Here is a 21,236-nt window from a genome sequence, read left to right as displayed (position 1 = left end):
AACACAAGGAATTTAAGAAACTCCATTATTTAATGAAAGGACAAATAGAAGAATTTTAACCAGATAACATATTGCTCCAGCTCCAGGAACTGCTGACTTAGCAGAAAAAATGCTGCATTAGCCAGAATGTGAAATAATGTCTCACATGTATCTTCTGGGGTCTGTGTTTCACAGCAGTAAGCAGAGCAGTTTTATAAGCACCTAAATTAGAAATATCTTCTCCAAGAGTTAGGCCTGTGCATATTTATGTAATGGGACTTTTGAGCCAAAGGGTAATGCTTGGGATTTTAAGAAACCAGCTGTATAAATTCATTTTCACAACTTCATATTTCACATGGCAGTAGCAGGACTATGATTGCACCAAATGAACTATATAAGCAACTTATGGAATTAGCAAGAAAAAAATACTGAAAAGAATAGCTGTTTGTTTCAGATTCCTAACCAATCCTTCCAGAAATGCCTCCCTTTTCCTCCTCTTCTTCACAGCCATAGATTTAAGGTTCTCCACCTGCACAGCAGCTTTCAAACAGATCTTACACCTCTTAGCAAGTCATGAATTGCATTTTTCCCCTTAGATTTGAATACCCTGCACTCAAATCTTCTGCAAGACCCAAGAACCTACCTGGAATATGAAAATATGCATATGCATATCTATTTGCATATGCAAGTGCAGCATCCTGCACCTGTGGACCTGCACAGGCTGGGGGTGACCTGATGGAGCAGCTTTGAGGAGAAGGACCTGGGCATCCTTGTGGAGAACAAGATGTCCCTGAGCCAGCAGGGCATCCTGGTAGCCAAGAATGCCAATGGCATCCTGGGGTGCTTTGGGTGGAGCATTTCCAGCAGTGCAGGGAGAGGATCCTGCCCCTCTGCTCAGGATGAGGCCACATTTGGAGAACCCTGTGTAGTTTTGGGCTCCTCAGAACAGGAGAGGAGACCTAAAGATCCTGGACTGGGTTCAGTGGAGGCTGCAAAGGTGATGAAGGGATTGAAGCATCTCCCTGCCCAGGAAAGGCTGAGGGAGCTGGGGCTGCTCAACCTCCAGACAAGCCCCAGCTGAGAGAGGCCTTCACCCCTGGCTGTCCCTGGCTGTCCCTGGGTGTCCCTGGGTGTCCCTGGCTGTCCTGGCATTCTCTGTGGCAGGGAAGGTCAGAGCAGGGACCAGGCTCTGCTCCAGGGCCCAGCAATGGCACCAGAGGAAGGGACAGGAGTTCCACCTGAGCTTGAGGAAGAACTTCTCCACTGAGAGCACTGAACAGATTGTCCAGGGAGGCTGTGGAGCTGTGGAGTCTCCTCACTGGGGATATTCCAGAACTGCCTGGACACAACCCTGTGCCCTGTGCTGTGGATGGCCCTGCCTGATCAGGGAGGTGGGACCAAATGAGCCACTGAGGTCCCTTCCAGCCTGACCCATCTGGGATTCTGTGCATTCTTCCTTACTTTTCAAGCCTTGAAGATGAACAACGTACAGATCAAAGATGAACAATCTACAGATAAAATATCTCCAGTGTGGCTAAACCCTGAAATCCAACTCAACATTTTCACAAGCAGATATGTTGTACTCCATGAATAAATTCAGTGATTTCTGTACAGACTACATACAAATACCATTTAGATTTTAAATAATAAATTGTGTAGCACAGAGGATGTGCAATTAATCCAAGCCAGCTTTCCTCACTTTGAACTGTAAAAAAAAGGAATATACTTCTGTGGTATTTGTAAATAAGGGGAAATATTTATGAATATCAAAATTTAGCTCATGAAAAATAAAGGTCATTCAGTTATACTGAATAATTATTCATTCATATCCCATAAAACTTTTTATTTATAACTAATTTCCCAGCTTAAATATTATTAAATATTTATTTGGGATATCTGTTAATGACATTCAGAATTACAGAGTAACTTAGGTTAGAATGAACTCCTGCAGGTTATATTTTAAACACTTCTTTAAAGCACAGACAACTTCACCATCAAGCCAGGTTGCTCAAGGCTTCATCCAGTCAAGATGAGAACTCCATCCTTGGAGATTTTCCAAACCTCTCTGTCTACTATTTGAATGGCCTGATCAACTTCATGGGTGATCATGGGTGACTCTTTCCCACCCAATATCCAGAATTTTCTCAGAATCACCTTGTGCCAGTTGCACCTCATCCCACACCATGAACCTCAGTTTTGCTTAAAATAGAACTAATAATTATGTAGCTATTTCCTGATGGCTGGCTATAAATAAATGACAGTCTAGATGTTTATTTTAAACTCTTTCCCAAATATGTCACAAGAAAAACAGGTTTTGGAGTTTTGGGAAAAGGGAGGTGGGATGAGAATCAGCTCCATGACAGATCCTGATGTTCAGTAACCAACTTTTTGCTTACAAAAGCTATTATTCTTCAAAGAGAACTTGCTGCCAAAATTCAACTTCAGACTATATTATTGACACCTATAAAACTCTTGCACATATATTAACAAGGAAATAATTGGAAATAATTGTCTTCTTGGAAAGAAGAAAAAAATAGTCGGCAGGAAATCTGGCTAAATTAATTTCTTTAAAAGTTGCAATTTCCCATCACTTCTTAAAAGCCAGTTAATGAAAGATGAATGTAAATGAACTGGAACACTTTAAATTTCTAATTAGTTAACTTACATTAGAGCTATAAATCAAGGACTGATACTATAATTCAGTCCTTATAATTAAGTGTTTCAAATCTCTTTATAAATGTTCAGTTTACTGTAAATATACATCATTTTTGGCTGCAGTTGCTGAAAAAAAATCCAAGAAAATTAATTCTAATATAATTGAAGATTTGTTTGAAAACTGTCAAAACTTGTGATAAAATCTTCTTTAAATATAGTTCACTATTTTCTCTTCAGCTCTTCTTTTTTCCTTAAATTATATCAAGGTTTGTTTACAGAGACATTGCCATGTTTTAATAAATACTAGAGATTTCCGAAAAGTCTCTAATAAGTACTGCTCTAAAACAACTTTCTCTTATTCAGAAGGCAATAAATCATCTCATACACTAATAAACTAGAAGACACCACTTCAAAAATTTAAAATAATGGATAAATTATTCATACTTCGACTAAAAAAACTGAAAATAGCCATATACCCTACATAAATGTATTGTATAATCAGAGTGCATCATTATTGAAATTTTGTGACATTTATCTGCTTTAGAATCTAATTTTCAACCATACCAAAAAACTCTTCACAGACTTTATTAGAAATATAATGCAAAGCAAAACCAAAATGTTGCATTAATAATTTAAAACAATTTTACAACTCAAAAAAAACCCTAGAATTACTGTATCATTGCCTGCATTTTGCAATTAAATGACTTCATTATTATGTGCAATTGCCTTATTTTTCATGAAAAATCTGCTCATCCTCTGGTTTCTGCAGATAGAAAGACTTAAGGAAATTTCAGCAGCTTCTTCAGAACCTCTGCCTAGTTGATTTGTTAAACACATCACACACTTAACACATTTGTTAAATTCACCTGTTTAGAATGTGAAACCTTCAGGGCAGAGACCATTTTCTAACATAGTTCTTAAAGATTTAGAATCACAAAATCACAGAGTCGTTAAGGTTGGGAATGACCTCTAAGACCAAAAACCTACCACCACCACCATGTTCACTAAGTGCTACATTGTCCTGGTTTAGGGCAAATTTGGGAGGAAGCCTCCAAAGGGGTCCCTCTAGAAAGCAAATTCAAGCAGCTTCTCTCCCCACAGGTTCAGAAGGCATAAATCTGCTTTGAGAAAAGTGGAAAAAACTATTTATTTAACAAGGAAATACTCACAAACATGAAAAAATGAATAACATTAAACAATGGAATATCTCATTGTTCTGAAGAGGTGGCAAATTCAGAGAGTCCTTTTTGTGGGGTGTAGCTCAGCCTGCTCAGTCCCTCCTGTACTGGAAAATGTTGTGCCCTGGGCCTCAGTAGGCAAAAGGTTTGAACTTTTGGGGGTTTTTTTGGGTTTTCAGTTCAGACCAAGGCTGATCAGTTTCAAGAATAAGAAAAGCTACGGTCTGGGGAATTTTTTTGCCTCATCTAGGTAAAAAAATAACTAAAAGCAAAGGAGAGCGCTGTCCTGCTATCCGTGCTGCAGACAACAGAGCTCATGAGAAGGAACATGGGGGAATCCAGTGCACTTTCTGCAAACAAACTGCCTGCTTCTTCTCCCATTTAACTCTCAGAACCAGTCTTAAAGGTGCAGAAAAGAGCCAGCACAAACAGAACTATTGGGGATACACAGAATTCACAGAATTCACAGAATTCACAGAATTCACAGAATGACCAGCTTGGACGAGACCTCCAAGATCATCAAGCCCAACCCAGCCCCAACACCTCACCTAAACCCTGGCACCCAGTGCCACATCCAGGCTTTGTTTAAACACACCCAGGGATGGGGACTCCACCACCTCCCTGGGCAGAGAATTCCAGAACTTTATCATCCTTTTTTCCTAATATCCAACCTGTATTTCCCTTGGTGCAGCTCGAGGCTGTGTCCTCTGGTTCTGTCAGTGCTGCCTGGAGAAAGAGCCCAACCCCAGCTGAGCACAGCCACCTTTCAGGAGCTGTAGAGAGTGACAAGGTCACCCCTGAGGCTCCTTTTCTCCAGGCTGAGCACCCCCAGCTCCCACAGTTGTTCCTCACAGGATTTTTGTGTTCCCAGCCCCTCACCAGCCTCGTTGCTTTTCCCTGGACACACTCCAGGATCTCAAATTCCTTCCCAAATTGAGGGGCCAGAACTGGACACAGAACGCGAGGTGTGGCCTCACCAGTGCCGAGTTCAGGGGAAGAATGACCCCCCTGCTCCTGTTGGCCACATAAAAGTATCATAAAATCACCCTAGGATGTACATCCACAGGGTTTTTAACACTTCCTGAGACAGTGAATACACAACTGCCCTGAGCACAAGGAAAATACAATTTTCAAGGTAAATGCCACTGCAAAGTGTGATAGATATTTTAGCTAAACAATGCCACAACCACAAGATAGCAGGAAAAACTGCCTTTGAGTAGAAGGCAGCATATGATCTACTAAGGGACCTAGTTTTTCTGAGTAACTTGGAGACAAGACCTTATAAATAAGAGTGTTTGATGTATTTCTTTGTCAGAAGTGCCTGCACTACTGCAAAAATAAATGCTGTGTGCTCACAGGTTTGGTTTCTGCACCTTTGTCCGTGTCTCCTGCAATGCTAACAAGGCTGTTGATCTCCTGTTTAGCAATAAATCCAATGTTCCTACCTGCCACAATGCTTTGTTACACCATACAGCTGGAAGAGTGTGACAGTGCAATGCTAAACTGCAGCTGCCAATGAGCTGCTCTGGAGTGATGAAACAACACAGAAATTATTCACAGGGGCTCCAAGAGAGCTGGAGAGGGATTTTGGACACGGCCATGGTGTTACAGGACTGGGAGAATGGCTGGGCTAAATGGGATATTGGGAAGAAATTCTTTACTGTGGGGGTTTGGTGGCTGCCCCATCCCTGGAAGTGTCCAAGGCCAGGCTGGACAGGGCTCGGAGCAACCTGGGATACTGGGAGGTGTCCCTGCCCATGGCTGTGGGTGGAACAAAATGGTCTTGAAGTTCCTTTCCAACCCAAACCATGCTGTGATTCTCTGACCTTTCCAGGCTGGCTGCATCCCCAGCAGCTTCACGAGCATCCCACTCAGGCAGGAGAGCACAACCACGAGCAGCAGCAGCAGCCCCCACCTTCCCAGCCCCCCAAAAGTCAATGGAGATGCTGCTTCCCTGAACTAGTGGAGGTGTTCACTTCTCACATACCTAAGCTACAGAAGCATCTCAGAGGTGCTAAATAAACACAGGCACAATAGTAGCAAGTGTAGTCTAATTAGAACATTTCACTTAGTGCTCTTTTCGAGATATTGTATGTAATTTTAAAGAAAATTTACTATGTTTTTGGTTTAGCACTTCAGATATTCATACTTGCATTAACAAGAAAATAAGAAACCTGCAATAATTTGAATAATAATACAATAACTACTGCTACACAAAACACATTTCCTTATAAAAAATGATAATTAGGTGTTTAAAGCGTGTCTTTTCTGTGTTTTTAGTATGTCTAACAAATGTGTGCTTGAGGGCTCACTACAAAAATTCCTTTGCAAATAAACTGGCCTGCTGCAAACAAGTTACATGTATTTTGATAGGGAATCACAAGCAGGAGTTGGTGTGTTGGCAAAAGGCTCTTTCCACCACCAAATGAAGTGGTAGCAAAATGACATGGTTAAATTCCAACAAGTATTTTTGATTGCTAAATCCTTCCACAATACTAGTTTACTATAAAAGAGCATTTCAGAGAGGAAAAAAAAAATTCATAGACATGAAAAAAATAAACCAGAAGCCCACTAGATGGTGCTCCTATACAGCAAATACAGCTCAGCAGCCCCATTCTCACTGCTAAAGGGGAATGAAGGCAATGAGATCCTAATCCAGTTACCCAGGGTGCTTCCCTTCACAGAAATCACATTTTTGCCATGCATTTGCTTTTCAAATCCTGACATTTTCAGTGCCATCCTATTCTTTGTACTCTGGAGCTGACCCTTTCCACAGTAATACATAAACAAACCCACACATACACAGAAGGGGTTGTAATGGGAAATGCAGCAATAACTAAAAGGAAAAGGTTGTTTGGACCTTCAGCATCCTCAGCATCCCCAAAAATTTACTCTGATTCTTCCTCATTTGAGACATCAGCTCAGCATCCTCAAACACACACCTCTGCAAACAGATGAAGCTTTTGATTTTAGTGTAAAATGCAATGTTTTGCCGTTGGTTATTATTTTCTTAATATGCAAAGCATGACCAGTCTGATGTTTCCCCACTCAGAAGAGACCTGAGGAGAGAAGAAAGTGCCAAAGTATCTCACTGCTGCATAGAAGTTTTAGAAACATTGAGGTGCAGCCTGCCTGCCTTCACACAGCAAATACTTGTCTTGACACTGTTGCAGTGTAAAAGCCACTTCAAGGTGCACTAGGGACAAAAAATAATAACTTGTATTTTGGGGTTCCCACCACAAAAAAATTGTGGACTTAGGGGAATGAGTCTAGATGAGACTCACAAAGATGATTAGAGGGCTGGAGCCGCTCTCCTCTGGAGACAGGTTGGGAAAGCTGGGGATGTTCCCTGGAGAAGAAAAGGCTCCAGGGAGAACTCAGAGCCTCTTCCAGGGCCTAAAGGGGCTCCAGAAGAGCTGGAGAGGGACCGGGGACAAGAGATGGAGGGACAGGACAAGGGAGAATGACAGGTTGGACAGGGCTTGGAGCAACCTGTGACAGTGGAAGGTGTTCCTGCTCATGGCAGGGGGTGAAACAAGATGTTTTTAATGTCCCTGCCTACCCAAACCATTCTGAAATTCTTCAATATTTCATACAAATCCATATGTGAATTTGTATGTTATCTGAATTTGCAGCACACTTTCCCCAGTGCATTCCTAGTTAAATTCAATACAGAGTTGCTATCATAAATTGCCATTTGCCTGGGCTCGAGCTACTCAAACTCAACAAGTCTGGTTTCAAATTGCTGTTGGATGTGCAGTAATGTTTTTGCAATTGTTTCTTATGAATTTCAGTGGTGAAACAAACACATTTCAATTTTCTTTTCAAAGCTCACATTTTGTCCTGTTCTCTACAGCATCACAAATCACTTGTCTGAAGAACATATTTACAAGCAAATTGCAATTCCATAAATGTTCTGCAAAAATCCATCCTCATATCATCTAGCAGTTATTTGTCCACAAAGGAACATTTTAAAGGTAACTTAATGATACAGGATTTTTTTTTCTGTCTGCTACATTTCTGCCACATTTTGACAGCTCCTAATTTTACTACCAAAAAAAAGAGCAGTCTTTGCTACTGCTATACCCAGATACTTCGTCTTTTCAGTTTTTCTGTAATGTTTTCCCCTCATTACACACTTATTAGATCTTTCACTTAATTTAAGGTGCACTGCATTCTCCAGCCATGCAAAATGTTCCTTAAGGAGCACAAATGTATTCACAAAATATGTTATAATAGCCCATTTATTAATTTTGAGCTGCATTTAACAGCCTGGAGGACAGTGACCAGTGTCACCAGACACTTTCTTTCTCATCAAATGTAGTCATCTCCCAGATAACTGACTTGCTCTGTTCAAAAATTCATTAAAGATTGAGTTACTCTGCCTGTAATTTCGCTGTTCAAATGCTGCTTATGACAAAAAATAGTACATTTCAGTATCCTGGGACCTATCCCAAATACATTAATACCTCAAGTACTAAAAATCATTTTAACCACCTCTTCCAAATCTGAACCATATCAAATCATAGAATCATGCCTGAGTTGGATGGGACCCACAAGGATCAACCAGTCCAAGTCCAGGCCCTTCCCAGGAGAACACCAAGAGTCCCCCCCTGTGCCTGAGAGCATTGTCCAAATGCTTCTTGAACTCTGGCAGGTTTGGTGCTGTGACCACTTCCCCTTATATTCCTTTAAATTCCTTTATAAACCAGATTATTTTCATACTCAGAAATCAGAGAGCAAAGGGGTGACCCACAGGCTCAGCAGCTGGAGATGTAACAAGGCTCGACACAGCTGGACAAAATACAGAGAAATAATAAATCCAATATTAAAAACTATAAAAAATTATAAAACATCAGATAAAACAACATCACCTATAGAGCTTGCCTGTTTGAATTACCATACATTAAAACTAAGCACTATATATTTATTTTAACAAACAAAATATCATTTTATTCCCTTGGCAAAACTTGCACACACAAACACAAAAGACAGAGAGAAAAGTCAGCTAAGCCATCTCATCAATTCTTTCTGGAGCAATACAGAAAACAAGAGATATTTGCTTTTGGCACTAGTGGAGAAAAGGGGGTTTGGTCCTTTTTTCCTTTAAGTATCTTCTCCTCCCCTTTCTAAGCCAGAGGATTTATAAATTCTATTTAATTTTATTGCAGATAATTCAAGCCTTGCTTCAAACACAGGAATAATCCTTTTTATAGAGTTCTGGTGCATGCATAGTAAATAGCTTTATATTTGCAACACCATTACATCCACCCTCCCAGCACTGTACAAGAATGATAATCCTCATTTTTCATATTCAAATCTAAAGGAAATTATTTAGAAATGCTTAAAATGTAAAGAAATGTAGGTCTGAAACCACTAGAATCTGAATTTCCACTGTGATTAGCACTTCTGAGGTGCTGTCAGCACATCCCACTGACACAGCTCCACTCCTCGGGACTCAGGAATTGTAATCCCAGTCCATACTCTGAGAGCAGGCACCCTCCTACTCACCAGAGATCCCAAGTGCCCAATAAATCCTATTTTTGCCTGTCACTGCCCCCTCTCTATTCCATGATGGGGAACAATCTGTGTGCAGCCCTTGCCGTGGCACAGACAATCATGGAATCACAGAATTATTTGGATTGGAAGAGCTCTGCCAAGGCTACCACTGACCCATGTCCCCAAGTGCCACATCCCCGTGGCTTTTAAATTCCCCCAGGCTTGGGGACTCCAGCCAGCTGTGCCAGGGCTGGACAAGCCTTTGGGTGAAGAAAACTTCCCTGATGTCCAAACTAAACATCCCTGGCCCAGCCTGAGGCTGTTCCCTCTCCTCCTGTCCCTGTTCCCTGGGATGAGATCCCAAATCCATCCCCCCATGGCTGTCCCCTCCTGTCAGGAGCTGTGCAGAGCCACAAGGTCCCCCCTGAGCCTCCTTTGCTCCAGGCTCAGCCCTTTCCCAGCTCCCTCAGCTGCTCCTGGTGCTCCAGACCCTTCCCCAGCTCTGTTCCCTTCCCTGAACAAAGTTATTCCTTTATTTCTAGATATAAATCCGTATTTTTACATCCACATATATTTTTGCCCCTTTGCAGTTTCCCTATGCACACCAGTCTCTAGGCCACCTATCTTCATCTCAGTTTGCATCCAGCCCAGTTTCCCGGTCCTTCTCATTACATTTCTTCTCACTCAATAATTTCATTCTCTCTTTATCTACCTCCCCACCACACTCCAGTTTGATGTGTAGGTCCTGTCTCTGCTGCACACCATGAGGGCTATGGGGAGGACACCAGATAAATCCATCCCACAGTTCAACACGTGCCAACAAAGCAGTCCCTCCATAACCAGAAGATATGAGAGCTTACCAGGTCAAAACTACCATTTCCTGAGTGAAAACAGAGCCTTTTCAGAGTTCAAAGGAAGTTCTTCAAAAATTTATCTATGCAACTTCCATAAATTTGGCCAACTATCATCAGGAGAAAATAAACTGTGCACCTCCATTTGCATTAAGAACTCAGAAATATTTCATGAGCATAGAATATATGCCAAATTTTAATAACAAATTACTAGTAAGACCAGAAATACCTATTTTTAAATGATCTAAGACTAAAGCAGCAACATGGAAGTGAAAGGACAAAGCAACAAGGCATTAAACATGTTCTTTTGTCATCAATCACTTCAAATAGAACTTTAAAGGAAAAAAATCTACTAAGGAACAGATTTGGGAGCTCTCCTTATTCCTACATAAATTATCTCTGAGAGGCAATAAATGACAACTATCTTCAAAACTTTGTTGTTAGTAACTCACAGGTGACTTTACACAACCCCCTCGTGTATAGAGTGTGACAATTATCAAAACACCTAGTTAAACACAATGGCTGTGCTTCAAATAGGTAGAATAATTATTTGTATTCTATGTGATGATATTTTGACTGATAAAATGTTCAAATTATTCACACTGCAGTTATTTGAAGCGCTAAGCCACAGAACACTGATTCCAAATTTTGAAATAATGAAGGTTGAGAAGTGTTAAAATTATGGAAAAAAAAACTGTAAACTTATTTTTAATACAGAATAATAATCTTGGCATATAATGCAGGGTTTAGTAAGCACTTGCTACCAAATATAAACTGATTGCAATTCATATGACTGAGACTGTAAAATAAATACTCTGTGAAATTATTTCCATTAGAAAATACAAAGATCCTTTTCCTTGCTGAAGTAATATACTACCACCATAAAAAGCAAGTATTTTTTCTCCACCACCTTTTAACTCATAACATAGTTTCACTAATCTGTTAATTTTGTTTGTTTTCTTGTTTGTAAAACATAAATTCACAATCATCTCACCACCAGCAGCCATAAATTTTGACTTTCTCTGGAGGTTAGGGATGTCATCTTTGATGCAAACTTAGGTGTGAATAAATCTCACTCAACAGCTAAGCAGTGAGTTAGAAAATACATAACACAATTGTCTCTGTACCCTTGTAAGTCAAAATTTTCATTTAGTTTCCTAAAATGAGAGAATTCCCCAAAAAGGTTGGTTTTCCACACATAATTATGAACAGAACATACTAATATGGCTACACATCTCCCACACACATGCATGGCTCCTGCAATATCACTGAAAGTGGAAAAGACTTTACCTGAGAAGAAAAAGGGTGAATATTCTCATAGAGGCAGGGGACAATATCTGATGTCTTGCACAGTCTTCACTACATTTATTTTCACTAAGCACAACAACTCTCTCTGCATTGGACAACAGCCCTTTTTCCAGAAGGAAGCAGCATCATCAGTTTGGGACTGAGGAGTCACATGTTTTCTGTCCCTGTTTGTCAAACCTTTGCTGTCCACAACGTGCAAAGTCCCACAAAAAAGCCAGAGCACAGTCACACCAGACAGGGATTTTATTCCCAGGATCTTACCAACCTGAGACCTGTGAGCTGAGAAGGCCTTGAAAACGCTGAGGAATTCCTTAAATCTTAACCCACATTTTGCAGGAAACCCACAGATGTAAGAACAGATGGGGGAGACAAGCACAGTCCAACATGCTGTGGGAAAAATAATGTTTTAAAGATATCACCTGCACTACACCTCCACCTCCAGCCCTAAATGCAGAAGGACTGAGCAGCTCCTGACTGCTTGTGACAGATGCTGGGATTGCAGCCTTGTGTCTTAATCAAAGTGAAAAGGACACCATTCCCCAATAATAATTTCAACAAGTCTTTGCCTTAAGTCAAAATGAAAGATGAAAATATTGTCAGAGACTGTCTGGAATAACCTTTTTGTTCATTGCCTGAAGAACAATCCTCACATGTGAGATAGGGAGAAATCATCAGACAAGATTGCTAATGAAATTAACAGCCAAACAATTAGCTGTCAGGAAAGTTGCTTAAGCAAAACTGTATCTATTGCTGGAACAGAGGCTGCAGCACTTTGCCCGCAGCTGAGCTGACTGCTATCAACTCTGTTTGAAAGATGCTTTTTCCATGCCTTTGATTAACATAATTCATTATTCAAGTTGAATGTTAATGTTTCCAGGACACTGAGCTCCATCACCATTTTTTCATTTTTTTGTCTTTTCTTCCTGACTTGCTAGAAAAACATGATTTTACCACTCAAGTAACCCAGTTTGGTGACCAATCTTGGTCACCAAATTGCCAGATTAATCAGACTATGCATTTTCTAGAGCCATGAAGTAAGATTTGTCAAGGATCCTAAGGATAACAAGAATTTATTTTTCTCACTGTCCTAGCATATCATTTTGCATATGAGCACAAATAACTCCTTGTAATTCCAGTCCATTAGCAGCAAACAACTATTCCTCACCAAAACCAATACAAATCAATGTCTCTGTGGAAATGGATGTGAATGAAAAGGGGAATTTTAAGTCCTGTGTAGGAACAACTTAGCTAAAAGCTGTACAGATGGTGCAGAGCAACACTTCATTCTCCCCACCCTGCTGATACTCACATCAAACTCATTCAAAGCAGCAGCGAGCTCCCCTATGCCGGTGTGGCCCTTGTTCTCATCGGTGGGCGAGGTGGCCTGGGCAGCGTTGGAGATGCCGGCGATCGCTTCCTGCACTTGCTTGAAGACGTAGTCCCTGTTGGCCCTGGTGGCCGCGACGTCGGGGTGGCGCAGGAAGGCCTGCGAGGCCGTGTACAACATGGTGGCGTTCTTCTTCAGAGCCCCGCGGGCCGCGGCCATCTCGTCCCTGCAGTGAGGGTCCTTCAGCTCCTGCGTGAGAACACACGGCTTTTAGGGCTGCAAACAGAAGGGTTTGCCTTGGAACGCGTTGCCTTGAGCATCCCGGCACGGACGCCGCGCAGTGGTTTGGCAGAGACGGAAGCCACGGCAGAACCCACCATGAATCACTGACAGAATTCCCCTCCTGCCCAAGGAAGTCCTTCTGTGTCACTACAGTTGTTACACTCTGCTCGCATTGTCTTACCAAAGAGTCACTTCCCTTTTGCAAAAACCCATTAAAAATGTACATAAAACATTCAGAATTACTTTTCCCAAGCTGGATTCCTTCTGCTGATCTATAAGGGCAATGCAAGTGCAACACTCCTGGTTGCAGCAAGTTCTTTGTCTAATTACTACACCTGTATCCGTTATAAAATTATCATAAGGTACACTTTTAAAACATCAAACTAGAAGTATTACATAGATGAGTATCATAGAATTAAAGAATTAATTAGGTTGGAAAAGATCTTTGAGATCATCCAGTCCAATCTATGACTTAACACCATATGGTTTTAGCTCTTAAAAACCTAATAAATATGCCTCTCAATGTTTCTATTTTGCTTTTTTTCATATTTTACTCTATACCTCATATCATTTAGAGTTTTTATATTTAGAATATGATAGATACTTTCTTTTGTTTTCTCTGACAACAAGAATCAGATACTGCACGTTATCAGAATCACATATTATTAACACCTGATATTTTCAGTTAGTGTATATCACATTGTCCTTGAAAGCCTTACAAATATTAAGACAGCTCTCATAATATTCATTAGAATTAACAAAATATTATTACTTACACTTTAAAATTATGAACAAACCAGTCTTGAGAGCTGAATAGTTTATTTATGTCCACACATGGAATCAATCACCAACACTGAAAAAGGACACAGATATTCTGGATTTACAGGTTCTACCCACTGATTAATTTCAACCACATCTGGCTGGCAAGTAACAGTCTTCAGAGAGAATTTTTGCCATATTCTTGCGTCTTCAATGAGAACTTGAGACATAAACATCCATTAACTTTCACATTTCCCTCTTTTTTTCCATAGTTGCAGCTCTGTTTCCACAGGGAAAGTGTCTGAATGTACCCAAGAGCATTCTCCATATAGTGCCTAAATCCTACATTTTAATTTATTTGCCTTAGTCAGATGGAGCAGGGAGTTGAGCTTGATGATCCTTACAGATCTCTTCCAACTTGAGATATTCAATTATTCAATTTTAGTATAACTGTCAAAATGCTGTTTTTCAGAAAAATGCCCGACAATCATGATTTAGAAGAAAATTGCCATTACTGCAATTCAGAAAATAAGGTAAATAGGTGGATGAATATGGAAAGCAAGCTTTCCAAATCCAGTGTTCAATGCAGTAAAAAGATGGCCCATCACTGAATTATTGGTGGTATTCAAATATAATTGAATTTGGAGAGACCTTATACAACTCTACAGTGTCTTGAAAAGAGCAAGGTTCAGGGGAAAGCTATCTTTACTGCAAAGTTGTACAATGACCAGATTTGAATAAATGTTATCATGAATTTCTGGTCTCTTTTTCAACTGCCTTAGCAATGAATAATTTTTTTTTTTTTCCAAAAAATATCTGAAAAATATTAATAATGGTTTTAAGCACAAAGTAGATTTCTGTTTCTCCTAAACTTGAATTATTCTGAACTAGCAAAGAGTTTGTGCTTTAGCAGCTGTCAGAGGGACCTGAAGTCTGCATAGGTTAGAATTAAATGGGAATAATCATCGAATTAAAATTATCCTTAACCTCCTGAATCACTTCCCTTTTCACCCTTCAATCTGTTATTAACTGAGGCCTCTTGGAAGGTACTCTTAAAGAAATGGCACTTGTGAAACACTTCATCACATTCCAAAATAATCAGTGTGATTAAATTATAGGCCATAACATAGCACCTATTGGCTCACTGTACATTTTAAACCAGACTTGGGACATAAAACAGGAGAACTTTAGGATGAAGTTGGACTTTTCCAACCACTCCTGTACTCACCTGTTGCCTCCTCGCAGCAACATAGTTCAGTTTAACCATTTCCTTCCCAAATTCCTTAAAACGATTGGCTAAATCTTGCTCATTCGTTGCATTTTTCACAGCTTCTAGTGCCTCCTCTACCTAGAACACAATAAATCAGCTCTGTCAGCATTTTAATCCACTCTTTGAAAAATCACTCTGAGACTATTCCACCCAATACTCTGTCTTACATGGATCCAATTTAGGTTTCACATCCATCACTGTACAGAAGCTTTATGAGAGTCCCATGAACTTTAATTAGGTTTTTAATAGAGCAGCTGTCACTCTGCATTACTGTCCATTTACTGTGCTTTGGGATCATGTAAAACTAATGTTTTAAAGATATCACTGCCCACACTTATCAAATGAAATATTTAATATCTATGGGGTTCAAAAGAAAACACATGAGTATGTTCTTAATGTGTGCTACAGGATTTGTGGGAAAACAAAGAAAGTTATCACTTCTGGACAAGAAATATTTAAAAAGGACATTCAAACTAACCATTAAGGTTTAAATTTACCCTGATAAATCCAAAACACTCTATCTTTGTGAAACAAATGATCCCTTCAACACAGATTATTTGTATTGTTTCTTTTTTTCTCAGCTCTGAGCTTTCATTCTTTGGTTACTAAACACTGAGAAAAAAAATTACCCAAAAACCTACACCTACATTTTTGCAGTGATGCTGTAGCTAACAGACAAAAATATAAAATTCCAGTTATACCAACAAGTTGATCCAAATGTATTGTAAACCTTTACATTATGCAAAGCCAGAAGAATATCTAAAGGCATAAAATGCTCTTTTCATGCAATAAGTAAAGGAAGCATTACTGTGACTAGATGGGAATTCAAAGTTGTACTTCTCTCCCTGGCAAGATAAAAATGCAATTCCAATCAAAAACACTGAGAACTGAAAGGATGCTACTGATCCTTCTTGATAAAAGCTATTGTTCACCTAAAAGCTGCAGTTCATAAGAACATGCATAACAAATTTTCCCCTCAAAAGGCAAGGACTTATTGGCATGGAGACAAGCAGGGGTTTGCAGCTCTCCAGACACGGCTGGGAATTGATAAATTCAGCAGTAGCTGGTGTCTAATAGTTTAGAAAGGCACAATTATGTGCAGAACCCATCTTTTTATTGCTTGAATTACTATGTGTTTTCCTACCACTGAGAGAGTATATTTTCATTTTGAGCTCTTACCTACTTATTGCAGATTTACAAATTACAGGGCAGTAGAGTAGCAAACTTATACATTTCTATTGGAAAATGAATAATTCAGGAACATAAATTCATAGCTGTTATGTTCAAAATTATAAACCAAGTTCTGCTGATTTACAAGCTACAAGATTATTCAGAATCCAAGTTACCTCTTCTTTTTACTCTTAAGGAGAACAAAGTTTTTAAAATGAACTGACTGCCTTACCATTAACACAAATTACAAAATCATCCTTGTATTAAATAATTTGCTCTTGCAGAACTTCTTCCAAAATACGCACATTTTCCTTTATAATCAAGAAACATTTACATTAAAATACCTGACAGTTTCATCTTTACTGTTTGCAATGCCAAACACAGGCATGAAAAATTGATACACATTTTTCTAAATCCTGCTCCATATTAAATAGAATTCCTGAAAATTCTGCAGAGCTTCCACTCTGATAATCAGATTTCAAAGGATGCTGATCATACTCTATCAAATGTCATTCAGGGCTCAAGACCACAGAATTCAAAAGTAAGAAACCAGTTATGGAAAACAGTAGAAAGGACAGGAGCACAAGCTCCTTTTTAGTGATATTTTTATTATTACAATTTCTTTTTTACAAATTCATACTGGGGCACCTTCTCCATCCTTGAGAAAACACTCAACTGATCTGTTCCTCTGATTAACTAGCCTAGAGTTAATTACAATAGATCTATAATTCTCTGTGTGCATGACCACATATTATAATGGTACATGTTTTTTTAATGTGTTACAAAAGCTTCTGCAATAACCACTATTTCTAATTTTAGCAGTGCAAAAGATAACCTGAATGCAATGACCAAGAGCCCTCCCAGAAAGCACCTGCATATATTCCCCCTAAAACACTAATTAAAATGCACCATTTCCTGGGAAGCCTTTGACATGCTTTCAGAGAAAACTGATTACAGCACAATTCAGCATAAATCAGGCTTCATTACACTGACATGCAGAATTATTTTAGTTCATTAATTTTATGGGTAACTTACACAAGTCTTTGAAGGTTACCTTTGAGTCAATAAAAGAGCTGTTCCTCTGTCAATTTTGTATAGTATAACCACTTTTCCCCCTAGTAATTCATTTGTCTAAAAGCAGTTTGCATTGTAAAGTGGTAAAATAAGGATATTTGCATGTTCAATCCTCAGAAATAACTTACCCTTTTTAACATGAATTAAAAGTGACAGTTAAGGCCCTTATGTTGAATTTTGCTGAAAAGAACCAGAGATCACTGATTTCTGAAACCACACTTGCAATACCATTAGGTAAATGCAGAGGTTATAAACCACACTTCCAGACATGGCCCTTCTGGGGTGCAAACTGTGCAAATAAATACAGCCACTTACAAACCAGCACTGGACATTTGCATTTTACATAACAGAGTACTCTGCAGCAAATGGGAAAACAAAACTTCTCATGAAAGAGCTTGAATACAAATTTTCATCATAATGTTCAGAAAAAAACCTGGTGCTTATGATATTCAAGCATTGGCCTTGCTAGGAAAGGACAATTTGAATTATAGTTACATGGAGCATTATAGAGAGGAAAAATTAAAAGCATATTGGAGAGAGACACTGCTTACACTGCACGTAACCAGAGCCATGTGCTGACAATTCTGAGAGCAGCATTTTATTCATTAAAGCAGAGCTCACTAGAACCTGTGCTGAAAAATCGGCCTCTTTCCTTATGGAATCTGTTTTCCAGCTATTCACGTTATCTGCACAGTTTGCAAGTTGAAAGGTTCTCACTGTTTTTCCAGAACATGAGATTGTTGTACAGTTACGCTGTCAAAAAGACAAATTAAAAAAAAAAAAAAAAAAAAGAAAAAAAAAGGAAATACTTTTTGAACAGTTGCTAAAATGAAGCAACTCTCCATTTCTTCTGTTAAACTCACACATGCACTCTGCATATGATTTTCTGCACCATCTTTTTTTGTTTCAAAGGTTTTCGATGATTTGTTTCTGCAATGAAAATGTAACAGTGCAACAGCTAGGGAGGGTGGAAAAATGTACTTCTTAGTTTCAATTGAAAATCTTTTTAATAGTCCTGTATAAAAATGTGAATGATGGTGGTCAAAAGTGAATATAAATCTGTCCAAATTATCTGGTAATCTTTAATTCCTCTTCATTCTTTGATTAGACAGTTGTACTATTGTCTCTCTCCAAATTAAAGGTGTGATGTTTAAATATATTCAGAAGTCGCAAAGAGAAAAAAAAAAAAAAAAAGAGTAGACTACTACAGTACCTAAACTGTGCCAGAAAACAAAAATACTGGAAAAGTAACTGGGATAAGATGTGAGGGGAGCAAATGCTTCAGTTTAGTTCAGAGAGCTGTTTAACAGCTCTGTGTTAGTCCAGTCACTGAAGATGGCTCACAAATTTTGCTTTAAGTGTTCAAATATTAATTTCTGCAGAATTAGAAAACTAATGAGACTAATGCAGAAATGTGTTAACTCCCACTGCTGATCCGCTTTAAGAGAACCAAGTGGAGAGCAAGGACTGGACAGTTGTTGCTATAGAACATGTGAAAGCACAACGCGAGCTACTGCTATTTGCAAGGTAAAGAAGAAGTTTTATTCTCTGACTCCAACTTTTATACTTTTCCAAAGGTGACAGTGGATTCGAGTGTGAATGGGCCACCTCTCCAAAGACACTGGACAAACTACTAGTACATCAAGTCTCTCCACCCCTATGAAGGAATGCAAAACAATATGTTCTTTATAGAAAATTGTATGAGAAAGTTTTCTAACAGAATGTAAACCCAGAAGGTTTTAGAAAATTTTAAGAATCAGGGTGACAGACAGTCACCTCCCCAACTGACTGATCCCCAATTTTCCACGCACAAGGCACACAAACCCAACAGAGAAGGTGAAAAACACCTACGATTTTGAGGTGCGAGAGGAGCCTCATGACATCAGCCATGTCAGCCAGGATGAGCAGGCGAGTGACGGCCGAGAGCAGGGCGCGGGCGGCGCGCACCATGGTGCCCCTCTTCACCGAGGAGCAGGGGTCGTCCGCGAACTCTGACGAGGCGACGCGCATCGTCTCTCCTGGCAGCGGAACACAAACGGTGCTCAGGTTAGCTTCAGGGCAGCCCTCAGCCTTGTGCGTTTAGTTTCTATACTTTGTGGAAGAACAAAGTGCTGCTGAGGAAAAAAAATCTGAGAACCACAAAACCCTTGGATTTAAAGCCCATCCAGCTCCACTCCAAGAACACCTTCCCTTGTCCCAGGGTAATCCAAGCCCCGTTAACTTCTCCTTGGGCATTTCCAGGGATCCAGGGGCAGCCACAGCTTCCCTGGGCAACCCTTACAGGGCCTCCCCACACTCACAGGCAAAACTTCCTTCCCAGTATCCCATCTAACTCTGCACCCTGGCAAGACTTCCTTCCCAATATCCCATCTAACCCTGCACCCTGCCAAGAATTCCTTCCCAATATCCCATCTAACCCTGCACCCTGCCAAGAATTCCTTCCCACTATCCCATCTAACCCTGCACCCTGGAAAGACTTCCTTCCCAATATCCCGTCTAACCCTGCACCCTGCCAAGAATTCCTTCCCACTATCCCATCTAACCCTGCACCCTGCCAAGAATTCCTTCCCACTATCCCATCTAACCCTGCACCCTGGCAAGACTTCCTTCCCAATATCCCATCTAACTCTGCACCCTGCCAAGAACTCCTTCCCACTATCCCATCTAACCCTGCACCCTGACAAGAATTCCTTCCCACTATCCCATCTAACCCTGCACCCTGACAAGAATTCCTTCCCACTATCCCATCTAACCCTGCACCCTGCCAAGAATTCCTTCCCACTATCCCATCTAACCCTGCACCCTGGCAGTTTGAAGCCATTCCCCCTTCTCCTGCCACTCCACGCCTTGCCCCAAGTCCCTCTCCAGCTCCTCTGGACTCCATTTAGGCACTGGAAGGTCTCCTGGAGCCTCCTCTTCTCCAGGCTGAACAACCTCACCTCTCCCAGTCTTGCTATGATCCACAGATTTTATATTAACCCAACTTTTGCTGTTGTTAAAAAAAAAACAAAAACTGTATGTCTTCAGTGCAGAATCTCAAAAAGAAAGTACTTGCAATGTGAAATCAAGGCATATTTACATTGCTTTTAAGACCATTACAACATTTAAAAAAATCCCAGATGGCAAAACTTCCCATAAAACAATGCAGATAGTAGGGGAGGGATTTATTACAGCCACAGTGACCAATTCCCATCAGAACTATTTTCCTTATTATATTTACCATTAGGACTGTGTGTTCAAATTATCATTTGCAAATTATCATTTGGATGATAAGTTGGTAATACAAAATTTCAAAATACAATTCAAGTGGCTCATTTCTAAAGCTACATATTCCTCTTAACTTTCCATAGGATTGGCAAAACTCTACAAATTTCTTAGGAGACAACAAACAATCCTTGCTAGATAAAAGGAAAAAAAAAAAAGAAAATTTCTAAACATACTTAAATGCTATATTGCTAAGCATCACAGAGCTGAAATTCAAGGTAAAAAAAGAAAACAAGGTTTCTAGAGGGGGACAACAGTTTTCTGTCCCTACCTTCCCATGAATTTTACCTGTGTGCCAAAAATCACTGAAATTAGGAGCAAGGAATTCTGATGCCTCAAAGATTTTTTTTCTAACACACACTTTAATTCAAACAGTTGTTTGCAAAGTTTTAACCACAACTCTTGGCTGAGAATGTTTAAAAATTGGGACTAAAACTTCACTATTAGTATTAGTATTATTATTGACTCAAATATTTCCTGTAAAAGGAGATATTGAGAGCGACCACAGAACAGCTGAGAGCCCAGCATGTGAGCGAGGGTTGGATGTGGGTTTCCTAACTGGGAATTCAATCCCAGTGCAGGACTGGCTTCATCTAACCAGTGTAACATTGTAAGGCATC

At 39.8% G+C, this 21,236-nt stretch overlaps 1 protein-coding gene across 3 annotated transcripts in view; it reads right to left on the bottom strand.

Annotated features, from left to right (window-relative positions):
- The window catches only part of CTNNA2 (catenin alpha 2), a 465,423-nt gene that overhangs the window by 333,022 nt on the left and 111,165 nt on the right, over positions 1-21,236 (bottom strand). For all 3 annotated transcript variants that reach the window (XM_021535749.3, XM_021535753.3, XM_021535748.3), the window contains exons 4-6: positions 19,204-19,370; positions 15,067-15,186; positions 12,780-13,046 (exon numbers count right to left, since the gene is read on the bottom strand). In XM_021535749.3, coding sequence (XP_021391424.1) covers positions 12,780-13,046; positions 15,067-15,186; positions 19,204-19,370 — 554 coding nt within the window. The remainder of the gene's footprint in view (positions 1-12,779; positions 13,047-15,066; positions 15,187-19,203; positions 19,371-21,236) is intronic.

Source organism: Lonchura striata, chromosome 4 (assembly GCF_046129695.1).
Source record: "Lonchura striata isolate bLonStr1 chromosome 4, bLonStr1.mat, whole genome shotgun sequence".
Taxonomy (NCBI): domain Eukaryota; kingdom Metazoa; phylum Chordata; class Aves; order Passeriformes; family Estrildidae; genus Lonchura; species Lonchura striata.
The sequence above is the reverse complement of the archived record's forward strand: the minus strand, read 5'-3'. Positions and strand labels throughout refer to the sequence as shown.